Source organism: Bufo bufo, chromosome 4 (genome assembly GCF_905171765.1).
Source record: "Bufo bufo chromosome 4, aBufBuf1.1, whole genome shotgun sequence".
Lineage (NCBI taxonomy): Eukaryota > Metazoa > Chordata > Amphibia > Anura > Bufonidae > Bufo > Bufo bufo.
In genome coordinates, this window is record NC_053392.1 from 601,108,025 (window position 1) to 601,131,835 (window position 23,811).

Consider the following 23,811-nt stretch of genomic DNA (forward strand, 5'->3'; position numbering starts at 1 on the left):
AGCAAAACTAAAACCCTTACGGTCTTGACAGCCACTGGTTGGAGACCACAGCCTTACAGTAACCTTACATTTTCTCCCAGTCTTCCTCTGACCAAAGTCCTGTCAGCCAGATGCCTACATCTCTGCTTCATGTGCAGCTTTGTATTTAGCCATGTGTAAAGAGATCAGAAGTTCTTTATTATAATGCCAGCGATCCCCGCCTCCCCGTTACAGCCTGGAAAGGGCAACCATTCCAAAATGGAATAAAGCAGTTCATCAAGCACTTACTGGCAATTCCATTCCATAAATTGTAGGAGAAGTCTTAACCCTTTAAAGAGCCTCTGTCAGCATGATCAACCCTATTAAACCCACCATATTTCCTTGGTTTGGTTGAGCATGCTCTGTAAAACAATATATTTGTGTGGACAAATATTAATTTCTAAACATATGTAACTTAGGTATTTGGAGCACCAGGGGGCTGGCCATAGCGCTAGGAGCACCATGCTGCCCATGTGCTCTCTGTACTCCCCCTCCCCCTCTTTGAATGACAGGGCAGGACATCTCATCCAGCCCTGTCTTCTTGCGGAAGATGCTGCTTCCTGAGCTTGGAAAGCATCAGAAGATCCAGTGCACAAGTGCCGAGTCAGCTCAGTGCCTGTGCAGTGGATCTGATGAGTACTGCTTCTTGCGCTTATCAGATCCACTGCACAGGCGCTGATCCACGGCAGTGACGCAAGAAGACAGGGCTGGAGAGGATGCCTAGCCCAGTCACTCAAAGGGAAGGGGAAAGAACAGAGAGCACAGGTGGCTTTGCATTGGCGGTGCTCCTAGCGCTATGGCCAGCTCCCTGGTGCTCCTAATAACTAATGTACATAAATATAAAATAAAAAATATGTCTGCACTTCTTAACCCCAGAGAGATAACAAATATATCATTTTACTCAGCATGATCACCCCTACCAGGTAATGTGCCTGGTTTTAATAGGTCATACGTTATTTATGCTGACATGACTTTTGAGGTTTTATAACTGAGACCTTGCCTTGGCAGTAATGGGTCATTTCCATAACTTGATAATGTTGAAAAATGTAAAAAGTTTCAGCGCGCTCATATAACTTTTAACTACTAGACTCTCCAGATGCTGGTATGTGGAAGTTTATACATTCACATTCCAATCTGGTGTCTGTCATGTGTTTGGAAAATTCTTCCTCTTTAACAGACAATACATTTTTAATATACCATAATAATAATAATATATGTTATGGGTCCGAACATTTATATTTTTGGATGTTGCCTATTACAGAGTTTAGAAGGACTGAGGGACCCCATAATGTTTCATTTAGTGGAAGCTTTCTTAAGGGGGTTTTCTAGTTACACACACAAAAAAAAAGTCGATGAAGTTCTAAGTGCATTTTGACTCCTCCAGCATAATTGCGATCTATGACCCGCACTTTGTGTTTACATCCCACTCCAAGACTCACGGGGAGTGTTTGTAGCATCAGGTCTCTGCCTCTCCTTCCCTTCCAAGCTCAAACATCACAGATCTAAGCCGCCTGCTTGAAGCCCTGCAGGAAAAACCCCACCCTTAGGCCTTATGCACTCAACGATATCGGATAGCGGATCTGCGAAATATGGATACTGTGCATTTTGCATGAACTTTTTTTGCGGACCCATTGACTTCAGTGGCTTTGTGGTCCACATTATGTGGCCATATATAAATGTTCTATTTTTTTTGCAGAACGGACATATGGATGCAAAAAGCACACGGATCATACGCTGTATGTCCGTAAAATACGGACAATGGACCCATTGAAGTCAATGGGTTCGCATTAAAAAATGCAGATGACGCACAGACACAGCATTATTACTGACATCACATCCACAGGGTCCATCAGAATGAGCAGAACACCGCCCTCAGAGGCAAGGTCATTGATGAGGTTGTGTGAACGGGGCAGAGCCTTGCCAGGTCTCAGATGTCGACGTGACGTCATCAGGAACCGACACAGCAGAAAATGTCACATGACCTCAATGGCGTGAAAGAAAGTGCAGCATTTCATCGAAACAATCACTTAGTACGTGATAACGTGTGTTGTTTCCTGTCACTTGATTCTTAAAGAGGACCTCTCACCACTCCTGACATTCCTGTTTTAATAGCTTCATGTATTCCACATGTAATAACAATTCTGGATCATCTGTTCTTATGACTCTATGTTGTGCCGTTCCTTCATTATTTATACTAGAAGTTATGAAGGAATTGCTAGCAGTCTGCAGTAAGGGTACAGAGGGGAGGTAACCAGTTGGGGGCGTGTCTCTGCACAGTCTGAAAATGGCAGCACTGATTGGATAGCGTCAGTCTGTGCAGGTACACACCTCCAAATCGTTACCTCCCCTCCGTACCCTTACTGCAGACTGCTAGCAATTCATTCATAACTTCTAGTAGACATAATAAAGGAATGGCACAACATACAGACATAAGAATAGATGATCCAGAATTGTTATTACACCGGGAATACATGAAGCTATTAAAACAGGAGTGGTGAAAGGTCCTCTTTAAAATTGCAAAACTGGAATACCTCTTTAAATCCCCTGGTAAATTTGGTAGTAAAGATTATCCAAATCTCATGGGTATTGATTCAGGAACTGGGCACTCATCTGATTGTTTAAAACGACACACCCAGTACTACCAGCCATTCCTGAAGAGGCTATGTTGGATAATTCCAGTGCATGCCTCAAAATTGTAGGCTTTCTATATTGTGTGGTTTGGTTTTGGTGCTGTGAGTTTAACATATAAGTGTAGCTCTTGAGAGATGCAGCTCGAGTCATGAAAGGAGCTGTTGTTGGTGTTTTATGCATGTGGCCAGCTCTAGACCATTACATGTGGCCAGCTCTAGAGCATTACCTGTGGCCAGCTCTAGACCATTACATGTGGCCAGCTCTAGACCATTACCTGTGGCCAGCTCTAGACCATAACCTGTGGCCAGCTCTAGACCATTACATGTGGCCAGCTCTAGACCATTACATGTGGCCAGCTCTAGACCATTACATGTGGCCAGCTCTAGACCATTACATGTGGCCAGCTCTAGACCATTACATGTGGCCAGCTCTAGACCATTACATGTGGCCAGCTCTAGACCATTACAGGACATTATTGCACAGTTCACACAGCAGGGTGCTGGAGCAATGTGTTCTGTATAGCTGACTCGTGCACCACTTACATCTTGGGGGATTTCTTTAGGGTTGAAGTTTGTTCTTTTTGTGTTTATTGGTAATGTTTATGTGTGAGCAGTGTGCAGCCTATATTTAAGTCTATGGTGATCATGTAGTAGAAGTTTGTTGAATGAAGTTTGTTTATTCTAAAGCAAAAAAAAGGACCACAGCTGCCCAAAACAGACCATTTGCAGCGACCGGGCCGCAGGGGCAACACGTGAGATACGGTGGGCCGATGGGGGTTGTAGTTAGGGATCGACCGATATTGATTTTTTTAGGGCCGATACCGATAATTTGTGAACTTTCAGGCCGATAGCCGATAATTTATACCGATATTCTGGGAATTTTCATTTTAAAAAAAATAATATTTCCTACACAAATCTGCTGAAAATTAATGTTTATTGTTAACGTGTATTTTTATTTTTTTTGCAAATCTTTCTTTTTCATTTATACCTTAATATTTATTTTTTTTGTTTGTTTTTTACTAACTTTTAGCCCCCTTAGGGACTAGAACCCTTGTCCTATTCATCCTTATAGATCTCTATCAGGGTGAATAGGATCTCACACTGTCCCTGCTGCTCTGTGCTCTGTGCGCACAGCAGCATGGAGCTGAACATGGCAGCCAGGGCTTCAATAGCGTCCTGGCTGCCATGGTAACCGATCGGAGCCCCAGGATTACACTGCTGGGGCTCCGATCGGAGGAGCAGGGGAGAGGGGATCCTGTGGCCACTGCCAACAATGATTAATACTGGGGGGGGGTTTGGGTGGGGGGGCGCACTGCGCCACCAATGATTAATACTGGGATGGGGGTGGGGGGCGCACTGCTCCACCAATGAAGATAAGTCTTTCATTAATTCATATACAGAAGGCGGGAGCTGGCTGCAGAATCACATAGCCGGCTCCCGACCTCTATGAGCGTTAGCTGCGATCCGTGGCACCTGAGGGGTTAACTACCGCGGATCGCAGCTGCCGTTCATAGAGGTCGGGAGCCGGCTATGTGATTCTGCAGCCAGCTCCCGCCTCCTGTATATGAATTAATGAGAGACTTATCTTCATTGGTGGCGCAGCGGCCACAGCCCCTCCCCTCCTCTTGTCTTCTCTCCTGTCATTGGCGGCAGCAGCAGCACAGGGGGAGGGAGACACTGCTTCCTTCTCCCCTGTGCTGCGGAGGGAACACAGAGCGCTGTCAGCAGCGCGTTCTGTGTTCCCCATACGTTATCGGAATATCGGCAAAATAGATGCCGATACCGATAACGGTCAAAATCCTGAATATCGGCCGATAATATCGGTAAAACCGATAATCGGTCGATCCCTAGTTGTAGTAGCTTTTGCTAACGGTTAGCAGCGTTCCCTGGGCCGGGGTGCAGTGAAGGAAAGGACAGCACCAATTCCTTCGGGGCACACTCTGTTGTCCAGGGATACCCGCCAGATGGTGGTTGAGGTGCCCTTGGTGGTGTGGGTTTAAGGTGCTTTGGCGGCAGGGTCCGTGGTGTTTCGTGACGCCAGCACCGTTAGGAGCCTGAATGGAGTCGGGAAGGAATTTTTTTCCCCTTAAAGGGGTTATCCCATCTTAGACAATGGGGGCATATCGTTAGGATATGCCCCCATTGTCTGATAGGTGCGGGTCCCACCTCTGGGACCCGCACCTACAAGGAGAACGCATGCGCAGCCGCCCTCCATTCATTTCTATGGAGCCTGGCTCGGCTATTTCCGTCGGCCTCATAGAAATAAATGGGAGCAGTGGCTGTGCATGCGCAGTGCGCTCCTATTCACTTCAATGGGAGAGGCGGGGAGCTGCCCGGGGCCTTCCAGCCACACCTCGTTCTGGCTCCATTCTCCTTGTAGGTGCAGGTCCCAGAGGTGGGACCCGCACCTATCAGACAATGGGGGCATATCCTAGTGATATGCGCCCATTGTCTAAGATGGGATAACCCCTTTAAGTGGGGAAAATTGGCTTCTACCTCAGTTTTTTTTTTGCCTTCCTCTGGATCAACTTGCAGGATAACAGGCCAAACTGGATGGACAAATGTCTTTTTTCGGCCTTATATACTATGTTACTATGAGTCCAGACCTTGTATGAAGTTCAGTAGCAGCTTTACTTTGCATAAACTGTTCTCCAAACGGTTTGCAGACTTCGTCTTGGTCCCAGCAGGCTTTAGCATTAACTCTGGCAGGCAAACAAACTCAACTCTGCTACATCTGTTGCTCTCCGGCTCTGCTGTACTGACAGGCTTACTGTATAGCTTTGCTTCTTTCTTCATGCTGTAACTTCTTCTCTGTAGTCTGTCTCTAAATTGGTCCAGGGAACTCTACTTCCTGGCTTCTGAGGCTCCAAGCTATGGCCTCTATGTCCAGCAGAGCTGAAGGTGCTTAGGCAAGGCACGTCCAGCAGGGACGTGCACCTGCTTCCTTCCCCTAGCAGGGGGTACTCTCTACTCACTCCTAAACTGAACTCCACCGTCCCTGCAGTAAGTGGGACATGCCCCCACCACACCACAGAGGAGGGTGTTAGAATGGAAAGGAAGGTTCCACTCTATGTAAATGTAGCTCTGCCATGATCGCTGCCACCTACTGGTGAACCAGGTGAATTACATTTGAACATAACAGTTTCAAACATTAGCAATGCTCATTGTGAAAGACCTGCAATAAATACATAGGATGACATGAGTATAACCAATTGAAGACAGTAGCGGGGTGCAAAAGTGGTAATGGCGCTCTGGGTCATTACACATTTTGCATAGCTGGCCTCTGCTTACAGCTGACTGCATTCTGGTCTCGATCTAAAGTACTTTTGTAATTACTTCCAGATTACTCAATGGGCACATCACTATCTGCTGCCCAGCATGTGCAGCATGATCCCTTCTGAGACAGGAGGTGGCACAGGGAGTAGTGTAGATATGAGTGAGATGCCCGGTGTTACAGGGAGGCAACTACTTGTTCAGGGTATTGGAGGACACACATGTAGGGAAAAACACTAGGTCATTGTGACTGCATGTAAAACTGGCTTACAGAGGCATGTCAGCTACAGACATACTAGCGCTAAACTGTTCATCACATCCAGCTAAGCCAGAAACCGCCTCAGCAACTCCGGAACCTATTGACTATAATGGGACCCTGTGGGTATCCAGCCACTAATGCCGGAAACAGGCCAAATCCCAACCAGGTCCCATTATAGTCGATGGACATCCGGTGGGGAAAGGCAGTATTCAGCTATGAACTCGATACAATGAACTCCAGCAGGTTGTTTCGATATAGTTTAGCGCTAGTGTAAAACTAGCCTAAGTGACTCTTCGTATAAACCATTTGCTTAGAATTTTCTAAGTGTCGGAAAACCCCTTTAAACAGCTGTAATTGTTTGGTAGTAGATCCTTATCAATCAGTTTCTGGCTCAAAGCTGGTCTTCCACCGTGCAAGCAGCAGAGATAGAAGCTTAGGAGCACCTTACCCTTCCCTTCTCCATCCCACCGTACGGTCCTAAATATACTGGGGCCAGAACCTGGATGTATTTATTTGCTGTTGCTCATACAAACATTTATAGTGGGACTATGGAGGCTCTTTCTTTAAAATATCTATTTTTACAGCTGGTCTGGAACAGATTAATATTCTTTATTTATAGCTACACGAATGGAACCAAAAATGCCCTGACGGATTTTCCGAAGAAAAGGAATGTAGGAAAGTTTGAAACTTACAGGTTCTTTTCCTCCTTGGCGTTGTCAGTAAAGCGCCTGTATCTTATAGGACTATGTATCCTAGCTTGGAATTTTGAAATAAACCCAGTTTTGGCTGGCCAAAGCGAGGGTGACTGTCAGCTTGCTGAAGATACAGGAATATATTAGAAAGTTTCAGAAAATGCAATTTCCTAAAAAAAAAGTTACTCTTAAGTAATGAGATCTTTCTACCTGGGCTTCACGTTATTCTGTTTCCCCACCTTTGTACTGTCTCCAAAACATTTGGTTTAGAGATCTTCATCTCTGTGCAGCCTTAGGGCTCAAGCACACAACCGTTTCCGTAATTTGGGGAAGGGAACGTCTGACCCTCTATAAAACTCTGTATGTCCGTTCCGCAACTCCGAAAAAAAAAGAAGTTAAATATCCTATTTCTTGTCCGTATTATGGAAAAAGATAGGACAGTTCTATTGAGGCCCCGACAGTCCGTTCCGCAAAATGCGGTATCTGTGTTTTACAGACTGCAAAAATGGCAACGGTTGTGTTGTTTTTCACACATAGGGCCTTCAATACTGACGTTCGTCTGTATAGATTTAAGACTATAGATTCTTCAAAATATTCGAATCCCTTTTTCACCTAAGCGATACAGAATGCGTGACGCCTCATTCACACAACAGCGAAAAGCGTCCCTTTTCAGAACCCTTGCCGTCTATGAGGCTATTCACCTAGATGTTTTTTAACGGACATTGAATAGTGGCCTTCAAAAAATAGGACATGTCACGGTCAGACGTATCCCATTGAACTCCATGGGACTGACTGTCTAACAGCCATTAAAAATGGGTACACAAGGGGAGAAAAATGGCCTTTCATGGTTTAAAAAAATAAAAAATACCTCAACCACTTGCACGTTACCACACTGAAACCATTAGTGTGAATGAGGCTTCACGCATAGTGAGAAATTCATTTTTCTATGGGGCCGCCAAAAATAGCCAAGCACTGGCTCAGCTATTTCCATTGGCCACATAGAAAAGAATGGTAGCGGTCGGTGCACTCCCATTCACTTCTATAGGGAGAGCACTTGGTGGTGACCGGACCCGGGAAAACCCAGGTTCCTCCAGCCACCACTTTCCCAGCACCATTCTCGATATAGGTGCGGGTCACAGCGGTGGGACTCACCCCTATGAGACAATGGGGACATATCCTAGCGATATGCCCCATTGTCTCCGATAGGAATACCCCTTAACCCCTTAAGGACCGGGCTCATTTTCACCTTAAGGACCAGGCCATTTTTTGCAAATCTGAACCAGTGTCACTTTAAGTGCTGATAACTTTAAAACGCTTTGACTTATCCAGGCCGTTCTGAGATTGTTTTTTCGTCACATATTGTACTTCATGACACTGGTAAAATGAAGTCAAAAAAATTATTTTTTTTGCACAAAAAAATACCTAATTTACCAAAAATTTGGAAAAATTTGCAAATTTCAAAGTTTCAGTTTCCTCTACTTCTGTAATACATAGTAATACCCCCAAAAATTGTGATGACTTTACATTCCCCATATGTCTACTTCATGTTTGAATTGTTTTGGGAATGATATTTTATTTTTTGGGGATGTTACAAGGCTTAGAAGTTTAGAAGCAAATCTTGAAATTTTTCAGAAATTTACAAAAACTCAATTTTTAGGGACCAGTTCAGGTCTGAAGTCACTTTGCGAGGCTTACATAATAGAAACCACCCAAAAATGACCCCATCTAAGAAACTACACCCCTCAAGGTATTCAAAACTGATTTTGCATACATTGTTAACCCTTTAGGTGTTGCACAAGAGTTATTGGCAAATGGGGAGGAAATTTGAGAATTTCATTTTTTTGTCTAATTTTTAATTTTAACCCATTTTTTCCACTAACAAAGCAAGGGTTAACAGCCAAACAAGATTGTATCTTTATTGCCCTGCCTCTGCCGTTTACAGAAGCACCCAATATGTGGCCGTAAACTACTGTACGGCCACACAGCGGGGCGTAGAGTGAAAGGTGCGCCGTATGGTTTTTGGAAGCTGGTTTTTATGGACTGGTTTTTTGACACCATGTCCCATATGAAGCCCCCTGATGCACCCCTAGAGGAGAAACTCCCTAAAAGTGACCCCATCTAAGAAACTACACCCCTCAAGGTATTCAAAACTGATTTTACATACGTCGTTAACCCTTTAGGTGTTGCACAAGAGTTATTGGCAAATGGGGATGAAATTTGAGAATTTCATTTTTTTGCCTAATTTTCAATTTTAACCCATTTATTCCACTAACAGAGCAAGGGTTAACAGCCAAACAAGACTGTATCTTTATTGCCCTGACTCTGCTGTTTACAGAAACACCCCATATGTGGCCGTAAACTACTGTATGGCCACACAGCGGGGCGTAGAGTGAAAGGTGCGCCGTTTGGTTTTTGGAAGGCAGGTTTTGCTGGACTGGTTTTTTGACACCCTGTCCCATTTGAAGCCCCCCTGATGCACCCCTAGATTAGAAATTCCATAAAAGTGACCCCATCTAAGAAACTACACCCCTCAAGCTATTCAAAACTGATTTTACAAACTTTGTTAACCCTTTAGGTGTTGCACAAGATTTAATGGAAAATAGAGACACAATTTCAAAATTTTACATTTTTGGCAGATTTTCCATTTTAATATTTTTTTTTCCAGTTACAAAGCAAGGGTTAACAGCCAAACAAAACTCATTATTTATGGCCCTTATTCTGTAGTTTACAGAAACACCCCATATGTGGTCGTAAACTGCTGTACAGGCACACGGCAGGGCGCAGAAGGAAAGGAATGCCATACGGTTTTTGGAAGGCAGATTTTGCTGGACTGGTTTTTTGACACCATGTCCCATTTGAAGCCCCCCTGATGCACCCCTAGAGTAGAAACTCCAAAAAAGTGACTCCATTTTAGAAACTACAGGATAGGGTGGCAGTTTTGTTGGTACTAGTTTAGGGTACATATGATTTTTGGTTGCTCTATATTACACTTTTTGTGCAGCAAGGTAACAAGAAATAGCTTTTTTGGCACGTTTTTTTTTTTTTGTTATTTACAACATTCATCTGACAGGTTTTATCATGTGGTAATTTTATAGAGCAGGTTGTCACGGACGCGGCGATACCTAATATGTATACTATTTTTTTTATTTATGTAAGTTTTATACAATAACTTCATTTTTAAAACCAAAAAAATGTTTTAGTGTCTCCATAGTCTAAGAGCCATAGTTTTTTCAGTTTTTGGGCGATTATCTTGAGTAGGGTCTCATTTTTTGCGGGATGAGATGACGGTTTGATTGGCACTATTTTGGGGTGCATATGACTTTTTGATCGCTCGCTATTACACTTTTTGTGACGTAAGATGGCAAAAAATGGCTTTTTTTACACCGTTTTTGTTTTTATTTTTTTACGGTGGTCACCTGAGGGGTTAGGTCATGTGATATTTTTATAGAGCCGGTCGATACGGACGCGGCGATACCTAATATGTATACTTTTTTTTTATTTATGTAAGTTTTACACAATGATTTCATTTTTGAAACAAAAAAAATCATGTTTTAGTGTTTCCATAGTCTAAGAGCCATAGTTTTTTCAGTTTTTGGGCGATTATCTTGGGTAGGGTATGATTTTTGAGGGATGAGATGACGGTTTGATTGGTACTATTTTGGCGTACATACGACTTTTTTGATCACTTTTATTACCTTTTTTGGGAAGTAAGGTGGGCAAAATTTCAATTTTCTCATAGTTTTTATTTTTTTATTTTTATGGCGTTCACCGTGCGGGGAAAGTAACATGACCGTTTTATAGATCAGGTCGTTACGGACGCGGCGATACCTAATATGTGTAGTGTATTTTATTTTTTTAATTTTTATTCAGTGATGAATGTTTTTTTTTTTTATCTTAACTTTTTTCACTTTTTTTTTGACCCAGACCCACTTGGTTCTGGAAGATCCAGTGGGTCTGATGTCTGTATAATACAGTACAGTACAATATATATTGTTCTGTACTGTATTTTACTTACACTGAACAGATCTATGCTTTTAGCACAGATCTGTTCAGCACCATGGACAGCAGGACGCCTGAGCAGGCGTCCTGTTGCCATGGGAACCTTCCCCGTCTGCTCAGAACTTCGCAGACGGGGAAGGGTAAGCACGAGCTGAGGGGGGCTGTCGGGGGGCTCTCTCCCTCTCCATCGGGGGGCTGCAAAGGCACAGCAGCCCCCCGATGGAGAGGGAGGGAGCTCCCTGACCGATGACAGTTAACTTTTTCCATACAGCGGTCCGTACGGACCGCGGTATGGAAAGGGTTAAACGGCTGACATCTGCACAGATGTCAGCCGTTTATACCAGGGTGCCAGCAATGTGCTGGCACCCTGGTATAACCCACTAGAAGCCAACGATCGTTCATGGGGAGGCGGGCGGGGGATCGCGATCCCGCCTGCCGCACCGCCCGCCTCCCGCAACGCCCCCACCGCCTGCGACACCCCCCCTGCACCACCCGCCGGCATAAAATCGTGCAGGGGTGCAGGGGGGGGGGTGAAAAATATAGATTTTAGCCACTCTAAAGTTTCTGATCCCCGCGGGATCAGAAACTGCAAAAAGCGCAGCAAACCTGCGGTTTGCTGCTATCGCCGATACGGGGGGGGTCAAATGACCCCCCCCCCTGCATTGTTACGGGATGCCGGCTGAATGATTTCAGCCGAAATCCTGTTCCGATTAACCCCTGGGGCGCCGGAATACAGATTTTAAGTCAGGACGTACCGGTACGTCCTTGGTCCTTAAGGACTCGGGAAATAGGGCGTACCGGTACGTCCTATGTCCTTAAGGGGTTAAAGATCTTCATTCAATGTCAGGAATTAGGTGACAATCTAGATGCTGTTTCTCAGATACGTGTGTGACCCAGAGGATACCTTATGCATGTTAAATATTCTAGGTTTCATTTTTGGACTCTGACATATTACTATTATTGTTCATTTTTCTCATTAGAGTCAGATGGAATTCAGCATTGCCTCATTGTCCACTCCAGAGCCAGCAAGCACTACCGTACAGAGTGAGCAGAAGCAAACCCCCAAATCTGCCAATCAAAGCAACCAAATGAAGACTCCCCTTGGAAATTCAGCTGCAAAGCCACCTCAGGGAATGAGGACACCTAATTGTGAGGGGTCAACGCCAGTAAGAAAGGAAGAAGAATCATCCTTTTGGAAAATAAGCATGGAACGGTCTCGAGTTGAAGGTTCACAGTCAGAATTTCAGTCTTTAACACCCAGTCAGATAAAGTCCTTAGAAAAGGGCGAGAAACCACTTCCTGTCTATTGTAGACAAGATTCCTTCCAGAAGGAGAAAGAAGTTACGAAGCTGGAGAAACCTGAGAAGTCTCTTGTGTCTGAAAAGCCGTCTGTGGTCACAAAGCAGCCAAAGACAACCAATCCAAGTAGTGTTTCTTTCACTTCGGAGACTCGTAGACCAAGCCAGTCTTCTGTCAGCACTTTAGATGATGTCTTTCTTTCAGAGCCACCAGCACTAATTCCACCAGTGACAGAAACTAGTAAGGAACCTCAAAAGGATGAAGCTAACTCAACAGAACCTCAGCTGTTTTCACAGGTACCTTTTCACTGTTTGGATTATATGTTGGTCAGCTAAGTAGAATATAGTTTCTGCTTATTTATGGAACAAAACTACGAGCTCTTCTGCTAAAACCTGAAAGAGCTTCCACCTCACTTTCTCCTCTAGAAATTGAAAAAGTGTATTTAGCTATTGCACAGGTGAATGAACACTAGACATACCTCCCAACCATCCCTGATCCGGCAGGACAGTCCAGAATTTTGGTAGCTATTCCACAGTCCGGGAGGGCTGAGGTATTCTCAACTGTCTCTGCGTCCCTAGGATCTAGAGACAGTCCGTTCCAATGGCGAAGAAGGGAGCTCTCCACTTCCTGCTTCACCATTTAACTCAACTGGCGCTCCGCAGCGGGCATGATGTGCTCACACATAGAGCTTCTGTGATGTGTTAGGAGTGTGCAGGCTCAGGAATCAGCAAGTGCGCTCCTCCTACACAGGCCTGTAGCGCGATGAGTGACCAAATCAGAGGTATGGTTAAAGGGGTTGTCTCTCATAAGACAACCCATCCCCCCCTTTCCCCCCTCCAGAATTTGTCTACTACGTTGATCAATTGAAAGCTGTCTCACTCCTAGCCCTCTCGGCACACGGCTGACGTTACCACGGGAAGCCGCTGCCAATAAGGCATTTCTACTGCAGTGACTACGTGTAGTCTCACGTGACAACCAGCCAGATGAATGGCTGTCCATGTGTTACAAAGAAGGAGCCCATCAGAATGGGAGCTGCTCTCATAGACTGATTCTCTGCTCTGAGATGAGTCCCAAGCGGGGAGCAGACAGCCCCTTTAGATATATAAAGCTAGGATATTATTTCTAACTACATTATAGACAAAAGGGTCAGTTCATTATTGCTGGTGAGTGTTATGCTGGTGGCCCGTGCTTGCCGCTGTATCACTTATCAGCCCAGGCATTCCATGTGCTTTTCCAGCAAGCCGCAGCCTGCCCCCACTGCCAATCCTTCAACCTCTGTCCTTAGGGAGCACACTCCTGCTGACTGTTATTGGGTCAGTGTGTGCACCACCTGATCTGTTCCAGCCTATAGCTGGCAGCCTATGTGTATTTAAGGCACCTTCTCCAGTTGCCTGAGCTTTAGGTTCTTAGTTTACTTATTACTAGATTACATGTGCTGTTTTATTTGTCTACCTGTGTACCGACCTTGGTCTATTTACCGACTGTCTCTTCATTACCTGTCTTGACCCTAGCCTGTATACTGTATTGACCCATTGCTACGTGCCCTGACCTCGGACTAGTTTTAGGAATTCACACAAACTCTGCCAGCAATGACCACTGCCTGGTTCCTGACTTTGAGTATTGCCTGACCCCCTCAGTGCTTTGCATCAGTGTCTCCAACCACGTGGGTGCCACTTACACTGGGACTATTCCAAAGGTAGTGGCCTGGTGGCTCCTTTATAGCAAAGGCCAGATCCCAGGGATTAAAGGGTGAAAGCTAGGGGAATGCCAGGATAACGCCCAAAGTCAGACCAGTTAGTTGGCGCAGTGGTTCCATACCCTCTGTCCCTAATTGATTACCCTAATTATAATCAAGCCTGGATTTTATGATGGGCTTCCATGTCCCTATCTCAATATAAAAGGGGGCTCCAGAAATTATAATACCTGCAAAATAATGATCTGGTTAAAGCGTTTTTAGGGGTAATTTGAGCTTTTCGACATGGCTGTTTAGCGTGTATGTGTGCATATTTTATAACATATATAATTACATTATGAAGGCAAATGAATTGCTGAAAATAGATGACAGATCTGCTTAAATTGGGAACACAACCATGCTGTGGAGATACAATGGCCCATATGACTGAGCAATATGGAACATCCAAGTTTAAAGAAATTATCTGCACTTGAGGAAGGGGTATGGACTATCGTTCAAGATTTAGTGCCAAAACTGACCCAACAATTCTGGAGTTAAATTCTGTCTCGAACTAAGCCAACCAATAGTTAATATAGAGTTAGACAAAACTGTCTGGCCATGCACCAAGTCTATCACCCAGCCTGAGCCGCTGTGATAAATCTGCCGCAGGTCTAGATGGCCTTTGTAACATCTTACACCATCTACCGGATTCAGAAATCTGCCCTGATGTTCTTCTACACTATAAGATGGTCAGATTATCGTAGACCATTCATTTGCTAGTCTGTAATCAGTTCAGTACGGCCATGAACTGGAGAGCCTTCCTTCTGCTGCTGTAACATCCATGATCCTTGAAATCAAATTTTCACAAGGTTTGTCATCCACATAAATAAATACAAAAGCTAAACAGATTTGTCTGGAATAATTGGCAAACATGCCCGCTGGAAGGAAATGACAACTCATAATTGGCAGATATAACTTACTGCTAACGTAATGATTGTAATCTCCTGTCGGTGCCGATTAGCGACGTAGTCTTATACAACTGGCTAAACTTAGGTGGAAGTGAGACTCCTAGTGGCCGTGACTATACAGCTTTTCTTTTCAGGTGGATGCAAGCAGATTTTTTTAATTGAAGGGATTGTCCAGGCTTTTACTATTGATGGCCAATCCTCAGGATAAGGGCTCATGCACACGGCCGTTGGGCGGGTCGGCAATCCACGGCCGCCGGCCGTGTGCACCGCGCATCACGGATGCGGACCCATTCACTTTAATGGGTCCGCAATTCCGGAGATGCGGAACGGAGTCACGGAACGGAACACCGGAAGCACTACGGAGTGCTTCCGTGGTGTTTCTTTCTGCAATTGCAGTCCCCAATGCACGGAACGGCCGTGTGCATGAGGCCTAAGTCATCAATATCAGATCGGCAGGGGTCTGAAACCCGGCACTCCCAACAATCAGCTGCATGAGGAGGCCACGTGCGGTCTCCCTTCTTCCTGTCCGCTGCAGCTGTCTATGGACTTTGCGGAACAGTTTATGGCTAGTGTGAAATGGCTAGATGTAATACAAGACTGAGAGGTAAAGGGGTTGTGTACCTTTTGGGGGGAGGAGGGGGGGACGTTGGCAAAACCCCCATCTTTGGTAAGGAAACCTGCGAAGGAAAGCACACTTATCTGCTTCCCGATGCTGGCTCCTTCTCTGCTTCCCGATGCTGGCTCCTTCTCTCCCTATGCGCGGCTTCTCCGCTTGGCTCTCAGGATGTAAACTTCCTTTTTGACACCGCTGCAGCCAATGAGGTGTCAAAAAGGAAGTTTTCATCCTGAGGAAAGCAGTGGCCTGCCCCCCTTCTAGTACAAGGGGAGCAGGTCACCGCTGCGAGGGACCCAATCGGAGAAGCTAAGGCTGGAGAGCCAGTGCCGGAACGTAGGTAAATATGCTTCCCTTCACAGGTCTGCCTAATTGGAGGGGTTTGCACAATCATTGCATTGATGGGACAACCTCTTTATAAAAGAAAATGCTGTTACCTTATCAGAGCTGGTACATTTATTTATTTATTTTATGCACTTCTATAGCGCTACTATATTCCGCAGCGCTTTACAGACATTAGCATCCAGCTGTCCCCAATGGGGCTCACAATCTAAGATCCCTTTGGAGTGTGGGAGGAAACCCACGCAAACAGAAGGAGAACATACAAACTCCATGCAGATGTTGCCCTTGGTCGGATTCAAATCTAGGACCCCACCAATGCTAACCACTGAGCCACCGTGCCAATGGTTGGATTCGAACCTAGGACCCCAGCACTAGAAGGCACCAATGCTAACCACTGAGCCACCGTGCCAATGGTTGGATTCGAACCTAGGACCCCAGCACTAGAAGGCACCAATGCTAACCACTGAGCCACCGTGCCAATGGTTGTATTCGAACCTAGGACCCCAGCACTAGTAGGCACCAAGGCTAACTGAGCCACCGTGCCAATGGTTGGATTCAAACCTAGGACCCCAGCGCTAGAAGGCACCAATGCTAACCACTAAGCCACCGTGCCAATGAATCGTCTGATCGGTCACAGTTCTAACCCAGTTCTTCTTCCCCTTACAGATAAACACCAGCAGCTTACTTTTGAAGACCGGATTTGATTTTCTTGACAACTGGTAACAAGGCTCATCACTGCTGTTTGGAATCTGTTGGGAGACACGGGCTAATGGTTCTCTTTATTAGATGGTTTTGCGGTAACCTCTTCCTAGATGGCTTTTTGTAAATCTGTGTTCATTTTTTTCTATCATTTTGTGATGTATTTGTTAGTTGAACCTTTATGCACTGTTTTGGTGAAGTCAAGGTGCCTATACTACGCCTGTGTCCCTTTTCCTGCAAGGTTTTAGAAAGTCATTTTATGACAATATTACTAATGACATTAAAACCAAAAAATGCCTATATACTTCACACAAAGTATGCTACCTGATATTAGTCTTGTTGGACTTCTCTTTGTAGTTTAATAAGGCATCTTAGATCATCATTTTAAGTAGACCCAAAAAATGTGTATTCAACAAATGTTCAAAAACTGGTCAGAACGCGATAAAACTCGTACAGTATATATTTTCTTTCTGTTTTATGTACAATGTGTCATAAGGATTTAAAGGGATTATGCCATGATTGATGTAAAAAATTAAAATCAGACATCATATACAGTGGCATACATAGAGAAGTGAGGGCCCCATAGCAAGGATCAAACCAGGCGCCCCTCACAGGACAGAAGGGTTTACGTCGAAACCCTTTTCAATGGCCCTTGCGCCATTTTTCACACTGCCGCGTTTGCTAAAAGTTCTTCTTTTAGAGGGTAAAGCCCTGACCAAGTTTTCATCCCCAGTAGAAGAGGAGATGATCCCAACTGGGCCCCCTCTTGCCCTGTGCCCCATAGCAGTCGCATGGTCTGCCGCTATGGTAGTTACGCCCCTGATCATACAGGACATGGCAATCTCTTTCTAACAAAGCTAGAACCAGCCCCGTACCTCACATGGATCCAGAGATCTCCCCCATTCATTTCTCCAATTGGTCTACTAGACGTGTCCTTTCTCATGGGGCATGTCCATTCTGCCGTAGCTCTTTTCCTGTCACTGTCACCGCTTTGCTGGTGACAGTTGAAGATTTAAACTGAGCATGTGCGACCACCTCAGTGAGGTGGACAAGAAATAAGGAGAAGAACAAACATCAATATTCAGATTCAGGTACTGGTCTGAAAAATATTTTTGGGGCACAACCCCTTTAATGGAAATACCGGTATTTTGGGCCATGTGTACATTTGCTTTAATGGGGTTTATCAGTCTTTTTGGCATGCAATCAGCAATGCTTTTTTGCCTTAAAAAATAATATAACTGAGATAGGTCCCATTAAGGTCAATGGGTGCATCAGGATTTACCAGTATAGCTGTCATTATCAGCAGATACCAAGACACTGTCCTCCACCCTGAAAAAAGATCACGCACTACATAAGAGGCACAACATCTGGGGCCAAGTTACATGCAGTAGAAGAGCCCAACTAATTATCGGCACGTTTATACCGGGGGATCTGGTGTCTGGGGCACATCACTAAACCACCACTAAATTTTAAACATAAACCTATTGTTACAAATTTTTTGATATGACCAATGACCACTCCGATCAACTGTGCGAAGAAGCCGCCCCGCTCTGTTAGCGCTTATGCCTCTTCCTAGGCCATGTGATGTCACGATCGTCGGTCACATGGCCTAGGGGCAGCTCAGCCCTCTTCAAGTGAAGGGGGCTGAGCCGCGATACCAAGCACAACCACTGTACAATGTACGGCGCTGTGCTTGGGAAGCGGTGAGGAGAAGGGATGAGCGAACTTCCGTTTTTGAAGTTCGGGTTGGGGCTGAATTGCGTTTTGGATTCCGTTACCACAGAACATAATGCAATTAAAAGACAGAATGCATAACGGAAACCGGACGGATCCATTATGCTGGCCATAGACTTCTATTTAGAGGCATTCCGGCCTTGAATTGCGTTTTGGTCCGTGGTAATGGAACCTATAACGCAAAACTTGAAGTTCGCTCGTCCCTAGTGAGGAGGCCACGGAGCGGCTTCCTCAAACAGCTTATCGGCGGGGATCCCGAGAGTCGAACCCCTGCCGTTTACCTATTGAGGGTAGGACAACAATATGAAAATCCCCTTACCTTCCTCCTTTGTTTGGAGGCCGTGGAGCCTCTGCTAGAGATGTGGCTTCCTCAAACAGCTGATTGGTGTCAGGAGTCGGATCACCGCCGATCTCCTCTATCCTGAGCAATGGTCATCAACATGTAAATCCCAGAAAACAAAACGTTTTAACTAAATTTCTTATATCTTGCACATTGAAATGTATTCTGTTACATTATGCCGATGACCATCTTGTGATAAAGGTGAAGGTCTGGTCAGTAGGTACATGTCTATCTACAGCACATAACAAGGCATGTCTGAATTTTTGTAATCTGCAACTTTTTTTTTTTTAAGAATGGCAGTATTACGTACCACATGCTCTTGTACAGGATTCTGTGTCTGAGGTCCATGGATTATATGGAATGTGACTGCAGTATTACATAGGTTTAATTGTGACCCCCATCATTGCATAAAGATACAATGGTGGTGCTGATCCCCAGCCAACCTCCATGTCCTGTAAAAAATAAAATGCACTGTGGTCATTAGTCTCGTAAAACCCAATCTAATGATACATATCTTGAGAAAAATGTTCTTCATGCTTTGGTGCTGTGGGCACAGGGCCAAGATTCAGAGCATTGGGTGTAGGTCTCTAGATATAGGAAGCACTCTAATACTCCAATTAACCCATGTCCAGTGACATTATGACGACCTGCCACGTTTTATACATCATTTAAAGTACATTGCCGATTGTAGCCGGACTAGGATCACGTGCTGAATGTACGGCATGTGGTTCCGGAAGTGCCAGCAACCTGTTTAGACTTGGGAGCGCCAAGGAAAATCTCTTCCATCATCATTATAATCCACATCATCCGGGGCACACGTCAGGCTTCGGTGTGGGAGTGAAATACCACACTGAGCATAAGAGAGAAGGGGGGAACTAGGGAAGGAAGATGGACACCTCCTAGCAAAGCCCTAACCAAAATCCTGACTGACTACCAGTATGAACAGACCTCAGAGGTAGGTGTGTTCATACACAGGAATACCTAGAGTCATATCTGGCCCCATAGGACCCTGGTACTAATGGCATGGACGAGACTACCTGTTCCTCCAAAAGGAAGGACGAACAGGAGTCTCCTGCAGGCCTAATACAAACAATAGGGAAAAGCAACACACAGAACCCAAACAAAATACAAAAGGGAAAGGAAAGACTTAACTTCAAAGGAGCAATGGAAGCACCAGGAACTCCGTCGAGATCCACACACCAGCTTTCCACAACTGAAACTAAGGCTATAAATTGCACAGCATTGTGGGAGAAGCAACAATAAATAAGGAAGGTTAAATGACCACAATAGCAACACCTGGAGGCCAGGGGTGTGGCCATTACCAGAAACAACATAGACGCCTATTGTCAGATCAAACCACGTGTTGCTAGTCTCACCAATCTCCTGCCACGTGTCGCGGGAACGTCCGTGGCAGCACATGACTTAAAAAAACAAAACTGGATAAGCCCTTTAAAAGAAAGGTGCCCCCTTCGTACAGAACTACCTCACAGATTACCCCTGATCCCTGGGTTTACCAAGAGAGTCGGAGGTCCTGGGAGTCGGACCCCTAGCATTTACATACTAATGTCTTGTCCTGAGATTAGGCCATCAATATGAAAATCCAGGAAAACCACTTTAACATCCTCCTTTGTTTGGACTTTTGGCAGGGTAGACAATCTCACTTGACTTTCTCGGTCTAACCAGAGAGGGAAGGCTGGTGACTCAATGAAAGCATTACACCAATAAGCACAAAGGGGGGGTGGGGTGGGGTAATTTTTTAAGACCAGCATTTTAGGCGCCGGTCTTAATAAAGCCCCTGCTCTGGTGGTGGATCCGCCGGAGTTATGAAGAGGCGCTGACCTCTACACAACTTCGGTGCATCCAGCGCCTCTTCTAAATATAAGACAGCTTCCGAGCCGGCTTACATTTAGACCATTTTCTACGCCTAAAACTTTTTTAGACCTGGCATGAGTCGCACACCTGAAATACTCCTAATATAAGCGTATTTCAGGTTAATAAATGACCCCCAATGTTCTTCCATGGGCATCTTTATCTGGGCCTATCTAGAGAACAATAGTGCTGTCATACTGTCATCCTAAATTCTACATATACTATTAAACTAGCAGATAGTTTCATCTCCTCACAGCAGTAGTAAAATAACAATGGGGCCCCTATCTATATAGGAGTTTTATCTCAGTACTGCCAAAATGAAAATGAAAAATCCCAATTTTTTTAAAAAAAAATTGTTATAAATGATGCCTTTTTTCTTCTATTGTACTATTCTATGCACTTTTAAATTGCAGCTTTTATTTGGCAGACATTTTTATTTATTTCAGTATTTGACTAAACCTTATACTGCATGTAACTTTTGAGTCTACTTAGTACAGTTTGTAATATTTTTTTGGATATATATATACTGCCTTGGTTTGTATCCTTACCTGCGCCTATACATATGAATCTTAATCCAATTTGGTCTCAGGTCTTCGTCCGTTTCACCTGCGTGCAGAGTGCATGATAGGGATTCCTTGTCCCTACTCTCGGCATGCGCTAGTCCGGGGATGGCCAACCTGAGGCTATCCAGCTGTTGCAAAACTACAACTTCCAGAATGCCCAGACTGCCTACAGCTGTCAGCCTACAGCAAAGCATGGTGGGAGTTGTAGTTTTACAACAGCTGGAGAGCCACAGGTTGGCCGTCCCTGCTCTAGTCCCACTGCAGAAAAGAGCTAATAGATGAGATACTTATCCTCATTCACATCTGCGAGATACACACTTTTTATATTTTTTAAGCTGTTTTGTATTCTTGGTTTATGCAGAGACATTAATAGTTAGTGGCATATAACACAGAACCGTTTATCAGCAGAATCATTCTTTTTTAGAGGGTTTATAGGCATTTGTTCGATTCTTACTTTGTGTACATATTTGCCTTAAATCTATGAGATATTTGTCAGCATTCAGTTTTGTATTGGCTACAATTATCATCGTTTGTACTACACCGTTACTTCTAGTAAACCTTTTATGTATCCAGTGTGTACTTGATATAGTAACCGTCACATACATTAAATGTTTTAGAGTATTGCAGACTGGCTCTCGGGAAGAAGATTTATTACTTTCTGGTGGTGTATTTATTAAGGTGAATCTGTTTGGAGTGGCAACCCGTCATGTGAGAGTATTTTTGCGAATATGATCTAGAGGTTATACAGTAAGCAGTTTTGTAAATTGTGACAGATGCTGCGATATCTGGTTAACTGCACAATATGTTCGCGAGTGCATGGTCCCAACCTGTCTTCATGTACGGTTCTTTGGAAGACATTCATTAATGAAAGATTCATTTATGACGTATGAGAATCTTATTACTGGGCATGAAGATCATTGCAGGACCATGCACTGGTATCAGGTCAATGACTCAATACCTTTCACTACAATCACTGTGGCCATCGTTAATCTCCATGTCTGCTTCACAATATTATTCAGAGCAGAAAAAAATACATTGGCAAGCTTCTGCATATACGATAACACGCAGAACTATTCAGTAATATCAGTGATTTTTTTTAAATATACAGTACAGGCCAAAAGTTTGGACACACCTTCTCATTCAAAGAGTTTTCTTTATTTTCATGACTATGAAAATTGTAGATTCACACTGAAGGCATCAAAACTATAAAATTAACACATGTGGAATTATATACATAACAAACAAGTGTGAAACAACTGAAAATATTTCATATTCTAGGTTCTTCAAAGTAGCCACCTTTTGCTTTGATTACTGCTTTGCACACTCTTGGCATTCTCTTGATGAGCTTCAAGAGGTAGTCCCCTGAAATGGTTTTCACTTCACAGGTGTGCCCTGTCAGGTTTAATAAGTGGGATTTCTTGCCTTATAAATGGGGTTGGGACCATCAGTTGCGTTGAGGAGAAGTCAGGTGGATACACAGCTGATAGTCCTACTGAATAGACTGTTAGAATTTGTATTATGGCAAGAAAAAAGCAGCTAAGTAAAGAAAAACGAGTGGCCATCATTACTTTAAGAAATGCAGGTCAGTCAGTAAGCCGAAAAATTGGGAAAACTTTGAAAGTAAGGGCTATTTGACCATGAAGGAGAGTGATGGGGTGCTGCGCCAGATGACCTGGCCTCCACAGTCACCGGACCTGAACCTAATCGAGATGGTTTGGGGTGAGCTGGACCGCAGAGTGAAGGCAAAAGGGCCAACAAGTGCTAAGCATCTCTGGGAACTCCTTCAAGACTGTTGGAAGACCATTTCAGGGGACTACCTCTTGAAGCTCATCAAGAGAATGCCAAGAGTGTGTAAAGCAGTAATCAAAGCAAAAGGTGGCTACTTTGAAGAACCTAGAATATGACATATTTTCAGTTGTTTCACACTTGTTTGTTATGTATATAATTCCACATGTGTTAATTCATAGTTTTGATGCCTTCATAGTCATGAAAATAAAGAAAACTCTTTGAATGAGAAGGTGTGTCCAAACTTTTGGTCTGTACTGTATATATAAACCAAATTTCCCAAAAATATATAAATATCTATAGGCATTCTATAAATGATTCCACAAGTAAGTTACCCAAGACAGTATAAGGCCGGGTTCACATCTGCGTTGTGAACTCTGGCACTCTGACCCGGTCACTGTATTCTGCATATGAGCTGGAAAGCGGACGGACAAAAAATACTACCTGCAGCATTTCTTGTCTGGCCAAAAGCCGGCACATGCCGGAAAACAACCGGATCCCATTATAGTGAATGGCGGTATCTACAGTGAAGTCCGGCAGTCTCTTCATCTGCCGGAACAGACTGCCGAAGTTCTCATCGCAGATGTGAATGTGGCCTCAATAGGGGAACATAGAAAGCAGTAAGGTCCCATGGGGTTATTCACATGGACATTTTTTTTTAATGGCCAGTGAATAGTGGCCGTCAAAAAATAGTACATGTTCTACTTTTGGCCGTTTTCTCAGCCAGACAGACCCCATTGAAACCAATGGGACCAGTTTTTAATGGCCGTTTAGACAGGAGTGCACCCATCTAACGGCAGTTAAAAATGAGTACACTGAGAAAAAAAGGTCTTACCTCAATTACTTGCATGCTCCGGAACACTGGCTCTTCACTTAAGAGGCAGCAAAACCTACATTCACAATGTGATGACATCACATGATCACGCCGAGAGCTACTTGTCCTGCTGCCTGCAGTGAGGCCTCATGCACACGAACGCTGTGTGCCCGTGGCCGTATTGTGGCCCACATACGGCGGGGTCCACAATACACGGGCACCGGCTCGTGTGCACTTCGCAT

General features: G+C 44.4%; 1 protein-coding gene across 1 annotated transcript in view; it reads left to right on the plus strand.

Moving 5' to 3' along the window:
• The window catches only part of C4H1orf198 (chromosome 4 C1orf198 homolog), a 34,270-nt gene extending 17,031 nt beyond the window's left edge, over positions 1-17,239 (plus strand). Inside the window, exons 3-4 of the mRNA XM_040430543.1 lie at positions 11,852-12,466; positions 16,432-17,239. Coding sequence (XP_040286477.1) covers positions 11,852-12,466; positions 16,432-16,488 — 672 coding nt within the window. The 3' untranslated portion in view covers positions 16,489-17,239. The remainder of the gene's footprint in view (positions 1-11,851; positions 12,467-16,431) is intronic.
• Positions 17,240-23,811: the final 6,572 nt, after the last annotated feature.